Source organism: Phoxinus phoxinus (genome assembly GCF_949152265.1).
Source record: "Phoxinus phoxinus genome assembly, chromosome: 8".
In the NCBI taxonomy this organism is placed as follows: Eukaryota; Metazoa; Chordata; class Actinopteri; order Cypriniformes; family Leuciscidae; genus Phoxinus; species Phoxinus phoxinus.
The window spans coordinates 33,869,484-33,884,156 of record NC_136883.1 but is presented as its reverse complement, the minus strand read 5'-3'; the positions used below and the strand labels follow the sequence as shown (position 1 = coordinate 33,884,156).

The 14,673-nt window shown below is 38.3% G+C and overlaps 2 protein-coding genes across 2 annotated transcripts; one reads left to right on the top strand and one right to left on the bottom strand.

Moving 5' to 3' along the window:
• Positions 1–265: 265 nt before the first annotated feature.
• ch25hl1.2 (cholesterol 25-hydroxylase like 1, tandem duplicate 2) lies at positions 266–1,166 on the bottom strand (the record flags this gene model as incomplete). The annotated part of the gene is made up of 1 exon (XM_079619994.1): positions 266–1,166. The coding sequence occupies exon 1, from the start codon at positions 1,094–1,096 to the stop codon at positions 266–268; it is 831 nt and encodes a 276-aa protein (XP_079476120.1). The 5' UTR covers positions 1,097–1,166.
• A 422-nt stretch (positions 1,167–1,588) lies between these two features.
• On the top strand, positions 1,589–14,577 carry LOC307003501 (uncharacterized protein). Its single transcript, XM_079622011.1, has 12 exons — positions 1,589–2,509; positions 4,811–5,518; positions 7,007–7,066; positions 7,141–7,193; positions 7,282–7,426; positions 7,572–7,933; positions 9,052–9,280; positions 10,380–10,497; positions 10,946–11,057; positions 11,204–11,315; positions 12,236–12,348; positions 14,082–14,577. The coding sequence occupies exons 1-12, from the start codon at positions 2,480–2,482 to the stop codon at positions 14,140–14,142; spliced, it is 2,103 nt and encodes a 700-aa protein (XP_079478137.1). The 5' UTR covers positions 1,589–2,479; the 3' UTR covers positions 14,143–14,577.
• The last annotated feature ends 96 nt before the right edge of the window (positions 14,578–14,673 follow it).

Below are 14,673 nucleotides of genomic sequence, written 5' to 3'. Positions count from 1 at the left end.
AAATGTTATATATTTCTATAAGATTTTACCAGAATGGTAAGAATTGAAAGGTTCCCACTTTAAAATATTTTAAAATTTAAGTCATTTTATAATGATGGTTTAAAATCATCTGCAGTGTATGTAGGCTATTGCATCGATTTTAGTTTATTTGTGCTTAAATCCTTCTTGTTGCACTTCTTGTCTGTATACAAATAAAGTAAATTCCAGAAGTTCTGCCTGAAGCAAACAAACATGCACTTTTAATATACATTTGCATGCATGTTCCTCACTGAGTTTTAGCAAAACTAAAATCAGCATGAGTGCCGAACAGTTTATCCCAGTGACTAAAATGGGGTGCAAAGTTAGTATTAGGTTTCTGGTGGTGCACGTCATGCTTGCTCGGACCTCCATAAACACCAAACGGGATCAGACGAGACGTGGACCAAGGGAAATCATATCCGCAGTGGTCTTCCACTGACACATACACGTGGACCACCATGAACATCCAGGTTGTGAGCAGATGACACCTCAGCAGGACAGGGTTGAGCGTGGTCCAGAAGCCCACCGTGACCAACTCCCACCCCCCGAGGCACTGTGTGGCCAGAGCAAAGGGGGCTGAGTAATTATGGTGGATGGCATGGAAAGTCACATACAGCCAGCGGATCTTGTGATGCAAAAAGTGCCAGATGAAATACTGTAAGTCAAAGAGAAGAAGGTTTCCAGTCACCCCACCTGCAAGTTCAAGCAATGTGGGTGCTTGTTCAGGCAGAGGAACGGGAGGTCTCCACAACCACTGAGCCGCTGCTGCAGGAAACACCAGAAGTAGATGATTATAAAGAGTAACTCCACCGCAGTGAAGGAGCATTGCAGTTGTGGGCAGCTTGTTGGGTTGAATCTTGTACTGGTAAATAGCCGGCCACTTCTTTCCCACCATGTCGCAGACTAGGTAGGGTACGCAAAGAACAAAATACGAGGCTACAGTCAAAATCACAGGAAAGAGAGGAGACCGAAGAGTTTCGGAGTGGTTGAGTCGCATGTAATCCCACAAAGGCTGCAAAACTGAGTCTTGTGTCTGGCAGACCTCCCAAATAGTCTCAAACACACGTACTTGTGTCATTTTCAAAATGTATCTTGACTATATTTCTTTCCGCATCAAATAAAACTCTTGTTTAGCTCTCTTAACGACATTCTCCTGGAAGTTTCATGTGGCTCATCATGGTATCTGATGGCTTTGTACTGAAATATTTATACACTCGTTCAGTTTGTAAATCATTTAGGGGTGTATTTTGATGTAGACATTGTTTACACAACGTAATGAATATATTTATTTACATTATAGGATTTAAAGATGTGTTTTATGACAGTTTGGATATGAATTTATTGCTCAGTACTTGAAATTGCCCGGACATGCTATGTTGTAATTCTACCCCGTAAAGCAAGAGGGAGTCGATGACGTCTAGTTTAAAACACTGAAGAATACAAACAAATAGAATGGCGATTAGCATAAGCTGCGTTAAATGGGCGTGGCTTTGGCCCATACGTTCTCTCTGATTGGTCAGCTATGATTGGGCCAAATATCCAATTTTTCACCGAGTATTTTTAATTCAGTGAATATGAACAGTTCTCACTGTATTTATTCCGATGCTAATTATTTAATTATGATGCCCGTAATGTGCAGGAATCGTGCCGTTTCTACACACAGGGCAGGCGATGAAGCTATTACGGGAATAAAAGCCGCTTTCTTCATGAAAGAGCAACAGGCTCGCCGAAAAAGGAGAAAATTGTACAGTTCACAAAGAAAAAGAAAATAAATGTGGATGGTCACGCATCAGACCCACACATCAGCACAGTCGAGAGAGACCGCAGCCAGTCTGGTACAGAGGAGCAACCACCCCCATTCATCCACAAAACTGCTCCTGTAAAGCAAGAGAGAGAGCTAGGCATCGCTGTCGCTATTTCCTGTAATGTAGGACCGTTTTGATCATCCAGAGGACCAGTCACATAGCCAGAAAGAGAAACGCTGCTTGCTTTTCCAGAACGATGCCGAAGTATAGATGACGGTGTCACGTGGTACATGTTACTTTCTTCCGCGCTGTTCAGTTTGGACGACTCACCGTTTCTCGTGTTTACATCCTAAATCTTTTTTTACAAATAATTGCTGGAGCAGATTTTTAATTTAGCAATGATATTATTTCAGGTACCAGTAAACAGATTCAAACGATTAGGCTTTTTAGTGTGAAAATGTCTCCAGTAATGCAAAAAATATCTTGAGATTTGAATGCGCATCAACGGACGGTTATACTTTTTGAGCCAGCAAAGCGTCCCCTGGAGGAAGATAAGGTTTTGTTTCATTTTTGCATCTAACATATGCCTCCTAATCTAGAAACTCGTGTGTTTATGCTAACATAAACGTATACGACACATCGCGACAGCAATAAACACTGAAGGATTGGACAGTTTACATTGACTGCAAGGTGGTAACGTAACGTTATCCGATTAAATGGAGTCAGAAAGTGCGGGTGTGGTGCAGGTCAGTGGAAAATTTGGTAACATTCACGACAAATGTTCACCAGAGTAATTTTGATCAGTGCTATAACGTAAATAATGACATTATCGCCAACATGAGTAATCCAAAACAACATGGTATTTTTAACAGCCACACTTTTAAGTTTAGCAGCACTTCCTGATTCCAAAGTGCGTGTTAGCAGTGCTCGGTTCCTCAGTAACATTAGATGAATCGTAACTGGAATCTTTTCAAAGAATCAGATGAATAGGTTAATTTTGAATATCAACCTTGTATTAATAAAACATAATTAACACAGCTAATAAAAGTGTAAATCAGTATCAACATGAACATTAGTGATAGGAGAAATTAGCTTTTCGAAATTTTGAATGAAATGAACAAGTTGATTCGCTAAATGATTCAGTGTTTTGAAGCACTCGGCTCAAAACACAACCTCTTGCGGCACTTGCTGGTCAATACGGTGTAAACTCAACGAAAAATCTGCCCAAACATGTAATTACACCTTTTACAAACCTATTGCAAATGTTTAGACCAAACTTTAATCCATTAAATGTTATCTATCATTAACCCTGTATATAGGCTATATATTTAAATGGAAAAGGTCATTGAACCTGTTGGTCATGTCACTCACATGTATGTATATATATATATATATATATGTCCAACAGGGGGGAACACTCATTCAGAGGCCCAAACTGAGCAAAAATGTACAATTTGATGCTTATTTGTATAGCCTAAAAGTTAGATGAAATTCTCATAGCTTTTAATGTAAATTAGTTATAAGTGTATAGCAGACTACTTATAATGCATATAATTATCAGTTTGACACTCTATATCTCCCAATAACAGTTTTAGTAAGGTGACATTGAAATGCTTAGTTTTATGATCAGAGCTCTGTATTTTAATTGTGTATGTCAAAAAATTCAATTATGATTCATAGATATACAAAAAAACACTCCTCAAAGGCCTTTAAACATCACTAAATATGGTACAGTATAGGCTTTTTAGGGTTAAATGAAGGTTTTGTAAAATGTGTGTTCTTTTTGTTTTGCTAATGCTTGTTTTGGGTGTTATTAGGCAGGGGTTGGCAAATTAGGTCAATTAGAAGCTATTAAATATTCTCCTTTTTGTATAATAGATGCATAAGTATTATTTATTAAATTAATTGAAATGAAACTTTAATTATAAAGTGCTGAAATCACTTACAAGATTTATTTGATACAAGCTCGAACCACTGATCGAACCAAAAGATTCGTAAATGTTTAGAAGTTTAGGCTAATGAAGCAGTGTTACAAAAGTGCCCATAACAATTGCACATACATAAGGCTTTATTAGATATGTTAATTATTGTCAATGGTCCCATGAAATTCCAATAGCGTAGATTCCTATTGAAATGACTAGATTACACCTCTGAAATTTTGCAGAACAGTGCTAAAGGTGCGGTCACATCAGGAAAATTACATTAAAAAGTCCCTTGTCAAATAGTGTAGCAATGCATGAACCGCTACTAAAGAAGCCACTTTCAAACCAAGCTGTTTTCTGTTGAGCAACGCGGCAAATTCACATGACCAACATGAGCGAAATCTGCTTCGAATCAGGACATGTTTCACCTCACGTGTGTTTGATTAGGGTTGAAACTAAGCTCTGCAGGAAAGTGGACCTCGAGAGAGTCGAGAACCCCTGGTCTAGAGCATTTTAAAATAACTATTGAATCAGTATAACCAGTTCACTGAACGAACTGTTGCAGCGTTTAATGTTGTTCACTGAACGAACTGTTCAAAAGAGCCATTTTGCTGAAATGAATCTGAATTCTAGTCACTTGTAGAATTGCTTTTGATTGAGTTCAGTGTTCACTTTCAGATGTTATGTATATGCATTAATCAGGTTTAATGCATGTTAACAGGGAAACCTGTGATAAGGTTTTAAGCAGATATTTTCTGCAGTTTTAGAGCTATCCCCTCATTATAGCTTTACCGTTTTGCCCTGCTGATTAACAAACGTTATACAATTAAGTACAGTAGTGTTTTATTGTTGAATGATTACAAAATACCTTTCTGTTTACTCTAATTACCATTTATTGGCTGAACTCTATTTGACCAGAATTATCGAATCATGTCATTTGGTGATTAACTACTTATTATTGTGGGAACATGGTTTAAAGATTGAAGGGGCTCATTAGTTTATCCTCAATTAGGATCACTACTTGAATTTAAAAAACGCTGCATCACGCATCTAAATCTGCAGTTCAGTGATATCTTTGTTGTCATATAAACGATATTTTAATGTTGTTTTATTTATGTTTCACAGTCTTTGGTTCCTGAGGATGAACCAGCCCCTTCTTCTGTGTCGGTTGAAACTGAAAAGGACGACTCAAGCCATGATACTGAGATTAGCAGTAAGGAGACTTCACAGAAGGCCGGTCAGGTGCAGCAACTGTGCCGTTTTTACTCTCAGGGCAGGCAATGCTATTACGGGAAAAGGTGTCGCTTTCTTCATCAGAGAGCTGCAGGTCCATTGAAAGAAGCAGAGAATGGTACGGCACACAAGGGGAAAGAAGGAAACGTGGATGGTCACGCATCAGACAGACAACAACAGTCGAACGAAAACAGCCAATCTTTTACAAAGAAGCATCCGCCTCCATCCGGCCACAGAAGTGCTCCTGTGAGGCAGGAGAGACCCAGGCGTCCCTGCCGCTACTTTCTGTCTGGGTTTTGTGCAATGGAGGATCAGTGTCGCTTCTTGCATCCACAGCAGTTTCCGCCCGTGAAGGACCAGCCTCACGTCCCGAGAGAGAGGAGCAGCTTCAGGCCTTCCGCTCCAGCCCCACGACCAGCTAAAAGTCATGAGCAGGTCAAACTGGCTGATCTTACTGAAGAGGTCTGCAAGCAGCTGAGAGCCACTGAGATCGCTCAGCTGATCAAGAGGTTTACGAAAGACAATCTCATCGTGCAGGAGCGAGAAGATGGACAGCTGACCTACTACAGAGTCACGGTTCAAGCCTCGGACCCTGACTGGGTAAACACTTATTGTATAGAACATAAAGTGAATTAAAGTGCCCCTATAATGCTATTTTAAGGTTCCTAATTTTGTTACGGAGGTCTCTTCCAATAGGTTTGCATGCATCCAAGGTCAAAAAACACTTAAATTTTCTCATTCTCACTTCAATTTTTCTCACGGAAACAAAACTACCATATTTGAATTTCACTTGATACACAGTGATACGAACAGTAACGATTGTGTTGGTTTTACTGTATCAATTCGAGTCCTCATCCTATGGATGTGCAGGCAAAGTGGATTTGCTTTCGCAGCGCAGAAAACAGCATCTTCTCGACATGTCGACAACGCAAACCGAACTCTTCCAGGCCTCAGCTTCAATTACAGTATTTGAGGGCAAGTCAAAGTGGACGTTTGCGAGCAGGCATTATACTGTAGGCAAATTTGTTACAGACTCACCTAGGTTCGAGCAGGAAGTAAGGCTGGAATTACTGACGACTCTTTTCAGGTCTTTTGGAACGCAGTAACTCCATTTATAGAGCAATTTCAGCTTACAACTTTGCAGACCTTTTACATTCACAAACAGCTCTGTTACACACTACGGGAAACGTAATATCCGAAAAAGCATAATGGGGCAATTTAAAGTACAGGCAGCGAGCATACGTACAGAGAAGCAGAACCAAAGAGCAACCATAATCTAGCTAGTATAATAGAATATGGGAGCATTGAAGTATAACCTTAATATCGGTATCATACAGCTGATTGTGCAAAACTAAACGAAAGAAGATCAAGAATGGATTACTTTCGTATTATGCTTGTTTGCATAACCTATTCAGTCTTATTGAATGTTACATAAGTCTGAATGGATTTTTATAAGGTCTTTCAACCAATGTAGGGGTTTTATGTAGCCTAATCATTTTAAAGTCTGCAGGAAAGTCGGTAATATGTTTTTAATGTTATTGAAAGAAGTCTCTTATGCTCTCCAAGGCTGCATTTATTTGATAAAAATTTAATAAAAACAGTAATTTTGTGAAATATAATTACAATTTAAAATAACTTTTCTATTTTAATTTATTTTTAAATATAATTTATTCCTGTGATCAAAGCTGAATTTTCAGCATCATTACTCCAGTCTTCAGTGTCACATGATCCTTCAGAAATCATTCTAATATGATGATTCGGTGCTCAAGAAACATTTCTTATTATTATCAATGTTGAAAACAGTTGTGCTGCTTTTTCAGGATTCTTTGATAAAGTTGAAATGATCAGCGTTTATTTGAAATAGACATTTTTAAAACATTTTTTTTTACTGTCACTTTTGATCTATTTAATACATCCTAGCTGAGAATTATTATTTTCAAAAAGAAAAATCTTACTAATTACAAACTTATTGTATATTTATATTATGCATGTATGTTTATATCATTTAATCTCATTCTTGCAAAATCTTATAGCTGGCATGCTAGTAGACATTATAGCTACACTAATAATGTCTGTTATTATTTGCAGCCATATGATCTTAACGAAGTGGACATCATGGTCAGCTTTCCTGAGAGTTACCCTCAAGAGGTGTGCATCTTTGAAATCTTTAAAATTTGATGTTAAAATGTATGTTTTTGCTAATAAAAGCTAACTTATCATAGGTTTTCACTGTGGATGTCCCTGAGGACCAGGAATTACAATCACTTATGGGGAGGTGAGAAGAACTGTTTATATTGCACATACTGTGCATACAAATATAAACTGATATCAATAACTATTTATTTAACGGTGTGTGAATGCAGACATGTGCAGAAGGCCTCAGAGGAATGGCTGAGGGCTAAACATGCCACCAATCAGCTGATGGGTAGAGTTGAGCTGCTCTTCAGGCCATTCTTGCGCTGGCTGGACCGTAGCATGGAGAAACTCTTCACTGAAGGGGCCAGACAGGTGAGACTCGCACTCGCCTGGGAATAGAAAACAGCCAATCAGATTACAGCTGAGAAGGGTCTTCCAGTTATGCATCAGACTGTCAGTGAACAGACTCCGGTCAACCTAGATAGAGTTTTAATAACTTTCAAATCTCTCTTCTCAGTTGAAAAAAGACGTTGACCTAGAGAGGGCTGGAATACAGTTTGTCCCCTATGAGCAGCTCAAGGTCACAGTTTTTAAGAACACATCCAAGAAATCAGAGACTCCTGAGCGTGTAGTGTCACTCACAGTGGGTTCAGGGGAGGAGGAGGAAGAACACGATGAAGCTGGAGTAGAGGGGGAGGAAGAGGAGGAGGATGAAACTGCTCTTGGTATTGATGGGGAGGAAGGCGGCCACCAGGTGGAGAACATAAAAACAAGAGAGCGACGAAGAGGTACTGAAATCAAACTGCTGGGTCTGATACTGGGAGAACAAACAGCTACTGTGACGGCCAGACGGATCTCAGTGTCCCTGAAGTGCAACAGGTGAATTTCTAACCAAACTAAAACATTTCATTTCAGTTTTCAGATGTTAATCAGAGATCAGAACTCAAACCTTTTTTTATACCTGGTATTTGCATCTTTCTTCAATGATCCTATCACAACAAGTGGTCGAGACGGATGTTTACACCAGGTTTCAAGGCCCGTTCACACTAGGACGGCAACTATAAAGTTTTAATAATTGTTCTAATTCTAGTGGAATTTTATATTTAGGGGCCTTTAAGGCTAGCCTGGCTCCGCCCTCCTACGTACTTCCGCTCAATTTTCATTTTCCTTCAGTACTACGTCTGGGTTTGTGGTGTATTTGTGGGTTTTCTCCGATCGATATTTTACCGGTCCAACCAGCGAACAGAGGGAGTGGCTGAGAACGATGACGTTGAGGTTGTGCGCTAGTTTGCGTCGTCATACGTCACGACCAAACGTTAGCGATTGGTTATGGCAGATCCAGAGTGGCTCTGGGCAGATCCAACTATAACGATAACTAAATAAGTGTCCACACCAGGGGACGATATTGTTCTTTTTATTCTAAGCATGCTGCAGTTATGCTGTCTGCTGCTTTAAATGCTCGAGCTCTTTAAAGTCTGGTGGATTGCCGGATTCTGATTGGCTGTCATTGTTTTTATCGTTCATCAGCTGAAAAAAATTATTCTGAAAGTAAAGTTCGTCAGCTCTTGAGTCTATGGCAGCCCGTAGAACCGATTGTGGGAAAATTATGAAATTTGGCAAAAAAGATGGTGGACAGTCTGAATATTAATCACAACAAATTTGGAGTCTCTAACTCATTCCCTCTAGCGCCACTAACTGTCTAAATTTGTACTCACTTTTAAAGCGTAAGGGCTAGGAACAAAAATATTTTTTTCTCCAATTCCAACTCATTAGCATATCATTACGATAATTTGTGTGTGTCATCGGCACCATGCCCTGAATATACTCAAGTATAATGTTTAGAAACACATCTATATTTAGAGCTGTCCATTTATGATTGGATCACCAAGGTCTGATGTCAATACCAGGTGCAAGCATGGCCTCTTATTTCTTGAAACAATTTATCACAAACTGCCATCAGACATGAGCGCAAAATATCCATGTTCCCCTTTTTGTAGGTGTAAAGTGGACTCTGACCTGACCCTGACGGGGCGTCTGACCTGTACTGCTCAGTGTGAGAAATGTGGAGCAGATATCAGGGTGGCCTTCAGACCTACTATGATGCACCACTACAGTGATGTGTTGGGCTATATGGACCTAAAAGCAGCTGTGCCTGTAGACCTGGTACTGCAGGACTCCGAGTTCAGTGTTGGATGCCTTAACTGCAACAAGGAAGACACAATTCAGGTCTGCAAAGATTCAGGTTCAACATTCAGGTTGATTGGGACATTTTGCTATTGAGATTTCCTAAACTCACGGATTGGATCAAAGTGGATCAAAAATGTGATTTAAAGTTGTCCTAAGACAAGAACGGGTATTGTTCAAAATTCATGTTCCCTTGGTTCAAATTAAAGTTCCCTTGGTCTTTGGAATTAAAATAGCCCCACATCATCACATATCCTTCACCATACCTAGAGATTGGCATGGTTTTATTTCAGTTCGCCTAATAGCTGGTTTGATTTGCATTGAGAGATGATCTTATGGAAAGTACCCCATGCCAATCTCTAGGTATGGTGAAGGGAATGTGATGATGTGGGGCTATTTTAATTCCATGGTGCAATAAAAACATGATATTACAGTATTTTACTGTATTTTAATCCCAAAGGCCAAGGGAACTTTATCAGGATGCATAGTATCCTGGATCCATGAAATAACTGGCCTTTAAAATCTGCCTGCCTCTATGGGAATTTAACATAGGGGTGTCCTGACTTATGCACCCTGTATTTTAAGGAAGAACATTTATTTATTTACGATACATTATCCATTCACAAAGAAAATTGGTGTCCTTAAAGGTTGGAGTTTTCCTAAAAAAGTTTATTACGGCATTAAGATCAATTTCCAAAAGATGATTTTTTTATTCCTCTTTTTAATCAACTTTAACATGGGGGTGTTCACTTATGCTAAGCACTGTATATACATATACATACACACACACACACACCTGTTCAAAAGTTTGAAAGTAGTAAGTTTTTTTATATATATATAAATTGTTGTTTTTCTATACATTAATTCAGCAAGAATGCATTAACCTAATCAAAAGTGACAGTAAATACATTTACAATGTTACAAAACAAATGTTTTTCAAATAAATGATTTTTAACTCTATTGATCAAAAAATCCTAAAAAAAATGAGAATGTTTCTTGAGCACCAAATCAGCATATTAGGCTGATTGATAATTCAGACATGATGATAATTCAGCTTTTATAATATATTAAAATAGAGTAATAATAAATTATTTACATAAATGCAGTTATCACAGAACAAACTTTTTTTCTTCTTTTCTAGAATCTGACCTATGGGCAAAACTGGGAACAAAACTGCCAACTCTGTCACACCAAACTCAGGATTTTTGTGGAAGCGACACGCTTTCAGTTCATTCCGCCAGAGACCAGACATCAGACAGGTCTGAACCCTGTCCTATATCCTCACTGATTCAGGACAGTTCTTGTTTCTTGTGCGTTGATATTCTGTCAAGAATTAGTCTCGTGCGAGGGATTATTTAACACCGGCACCTGGTGTTCCACTAAAACTTATTATTTAGGTTAAAGGGATAATTTTCTCGCTCTCAAGTTGTTCCAACCTTGTATAAATGTCTTTGTTCTGCTGTACACAAAAGAAGATATTTGTAAGAATGTTTGTAACCAAGCAGATCTTGGGCCCCATTGACTACCATAGTATATTTCCTACACCTGTACCTGTAAAAGTCCTAAGGTGTTTCTCAAATTATTGGTTAATTGGTGTGTTTTCTGATGCCCTGTGGTTGAGGAGATTCCAGACTCTCTTTGTATATTGCATTGAGCGTAAAGCAGCATATAAATAAAAGGATTATTTTTGATTTACTGAATTTACAGGTGCAGCTGCTCAATACACTCAACGCTACAGAGACCCTGCAGTTCAGCGAGGGAAACCCCTACCTGAAAAAGGTGCCTGCAGGCATTTCAAACAAAGTCACCGGTGGCTAAGGTAATTATCGGCAACAGCGTCTGAGTCTGTGAGAGATTTATTTTGTGGCAGAAAACTTTGTGTACCACCAGGTCCTCTTGTTTGACCTATAAAATACCCTTGGCTCATATTTAGGGCAGCCGTTTATTAATGGTCTCTCCTGCCAGATTTCCATGCTGTGGTCGGGCGTACCCATGTGATGTCTGCCATGATGAAGATCAGGACCATCTGATGGAGCTGGCCACCAGAATGATCTGTGGTTCTTGTGCCAAAGAGCAGGTCAGCAGCAGGTCATGCCGGCAGGATGAGGATTATTTTCACCTCAATCCATCCTAACCTAAATATTGTGTCTTTATATTACAACACGGCAGGTGCAACAAACAGGATTTGACCCACATTTTGCCAAGAACACGACATTTGTTCTAAAAGGATGAATGGGTTGAAAACAATGAGTCTCATCTAGCTTTTCTTCTGGTCCTGGATTTTCCATTGGGCATCAAATGATGACACAGTACTAAAATGTCTTTAGAAATCTATTAATATTACCATGAACTCCTTGGAACCAACAATATGCTGAATTATTAAAGTAAAATAGAGTAGGAAAATGTATAATTTTGGCTTTAAATGTTTTGAATTTAGGCGTTTTCATGAAAGTAAAACAAATGGATCGGCACAAAATGTTTATCCTCGCTACACGTGAACCTGCTTTTAAAGTCAGCGTGAACCAGAAGTTGCGACGGACTTCAGGTTTGTGACGTATTTTGCGAGTGAAACGGAATATTGAATGAGAAAATAGAGGGCGTGGCTTGTTTTTTTCCCACTGGAAATGTATTGGATTAGAAAAGTGGGCGTTCCATTCCGTTCGCTGTCAAAGCAATTTTCATTGTAGTATTTTTCTCATAATTTTTGAGAATGAATTTGCACCAAAATATTGTAGAGTTTGACTAGACACATGTCCATTGACATGTCATAACTAAACTAAACTAACTGTTCAACAAAATTCTAATGTACAATATCTATTGCTTTTCTCTTATTTTTCTATGCAGAAATGATTGCATTGTGCATTTAAATTTCGGATACTTTCTTCCCTGCCGTCTACAACTGTGGCCCATGTTTTGGGTCTCTACCCAACAGTTGAGAACCACTGGTGTATAATATACGTAAGATTTTTGACTTCTTTTTTTGATTTCTCCTTCTAGCCATTCAGCAACGGTAAGCCATGTGTTGGTTGTGGAGATATGATGACAAGAGGCACCTTCACAAGCCACTGGGAGGGCGGACAGGGCTGTAGAAACAAGGCTAAGATGAGCAGGTATGTGTCATAAATCCTGTGGCAATGAAATATAGCATACTGTAATATTTCCCTTCCACCTACTGTTACATATGTTGCAACTTGCCAGTGATTAACTTTAAGCCTAGAACATGGTAGAGGTTTATTTTTAAAGGGGTCGTATGATGCTTTTTAATGTTTTCCTTTTATTTTAGTGTGTAATGTATCAGTTTATGCTTGTATACGATCTGCAAAGTTACAGAGCCCATAGTCTTCCACAAAGGAGGATTTATTCTATCTAACAGAGATCACTGATCACATTAACCTGCCTAAAACACCTCGATCGAAGCCCAGATATTACTTCTTCGAACGTCTACGTCACATTGTGAAATATTAGAATAATGCCTGGCCAAAAGTGTACGCTAAAAGAGAAGGCGAGGTTTCAGTGAAGTGTAGTGTTGTGTTGTGTTGTCGTCATGTCACAGATGCTGTGTGTTTGGATGCAAAAACGAAACCGCTTTGTTTGGCCTTCTGAAAAAATGAATGAAATTACGAATATTTATTTATAAAGCTGTTCTTGAGCAGTACAACCCAGAAGTTTACTTGTCTACAGTGAACAGCTTCCTGAACCTGTAAGTGTACAACGCTGGCTATATCCAAAGTCTGCTTACCACCATTCTGCTCAAGTCATGCTTGCAAAGTTGGTTCCAGTCGATCGGCTTGACCATCCGGGAAAATCAACGACATTATCAACTGTGTGTTTACAATTGCTTAAAGGGGTGGTATAATGCCCTTTTCACAAGATGTAAAATAAGTCTCTGATGTCCCCAGAGTGTGTATGTGAAGTTTTAGCTCAAAATACCCCACAGATATTTTTACATAGCATGTTAAAATAGTTTTTGTGTCTGTTCCTTTAAATGCAAATGAGCTGCTGCTCCCGGCACAGGGGGCGGAGCTTCAGCACACACACACACACACACACACACAGACATGCACTCAAATTTTCAAAAACTTTTAGCCTTTTATGTTCAAACTGGAGTCAGAAAGATGGAGAGACTCAAGAAGAAGTGACAACATGTAGAATTTAACAGGACATTTCTGAATGTTTTTTTTGTTTTTGTTTTCATTTCTGAATTTATGTAGCTTATGTGTAGTTATCTTCTAGTCATTGATTAGCATATTCTGTCTTGATAATCTATAAATCGTGTTCCCAGGAGCGGTGTTATGTACATTTTAGCGTTAATGATGTCACTAACCCGAGAGGAATGTCATGTAGTCCCTACCAGCAGTTTGTTGTAGTCCTTAAAAAACTATTTCTTTAAAAGCAAATATCTTCCTTTGCTTTGAACTTTGAGTGTTGTAACTTTACAGATGTTGTTTATGCTCAAACAGCAACATTACACACTAACTAAAGTTAGAAAAGTGAAATCATAATCAACCACCCCTTTAAAGCCTTGTAAACTGAAGTTTGCCAATATGGTAAGGGACGTTACATTTCAAACACATGCTTGAGGTGTTTGGCCAATCAGAGCACTCTGAGCTCTGAACTCTGTTTTTTTGAACATTAAAGCATGTTAACCTATTCTATTACACCCAATAATCAAAATTATGAACTTTTAAAATAGCATCATATGACCCTTTAATGCACATGTAAACTGTTGGTGACCCATGTGTTGTAAACGAATTGGACATGACTTGATCATGAACTGTGAACATAGAGTTTTTGTCTCTGAACTGCATATGAACCTTTGTTTTCATCTAATTTTTCTATACAGGAATGACCGGCACAAATACACCAACACACGTAAAACGGTGCCAAGGAAAAAAAGTGAATAATGATACCAAAGGATCTTATTTTCAGCCAATCAGATGATTCATGGCCGGGTCTTTAATCATCAAGTCATTTATGATGACGTCATAATCATCGAGACATTTTTAGACATTTCAGATCATTTCACAAAATTGTTTTCTTGCAGTGTACAATGATTTTTAAATAAAATACATTTGACATATTCAGCATAACCATTAAATAAATACACATATGATGTACATAAATGTACTCGCACCTTTGGCTTTAGATTGCTTAAAAATATCTGAAATAATGTCATGAATACTTTGGTAAAGGTAAAGTTAAGATTTTTTTTTTAATGCAAGCACTAAAATTCAAATTATGGATTCTTTTATCCAAAATGTAGTAGTTGAATAAGCAAATTATGAACTGCAAAATATTTCTGTGCATTTTCTATGATTTCAATGGAAATAAAATTGTTAAAAAAAAAAACATCTTGTTGTTATTAATTGAGAATGTGATGTGCAAAATATTTCATTCAACACTGAATATATTTGTGCTCATAAGTTTACACAACC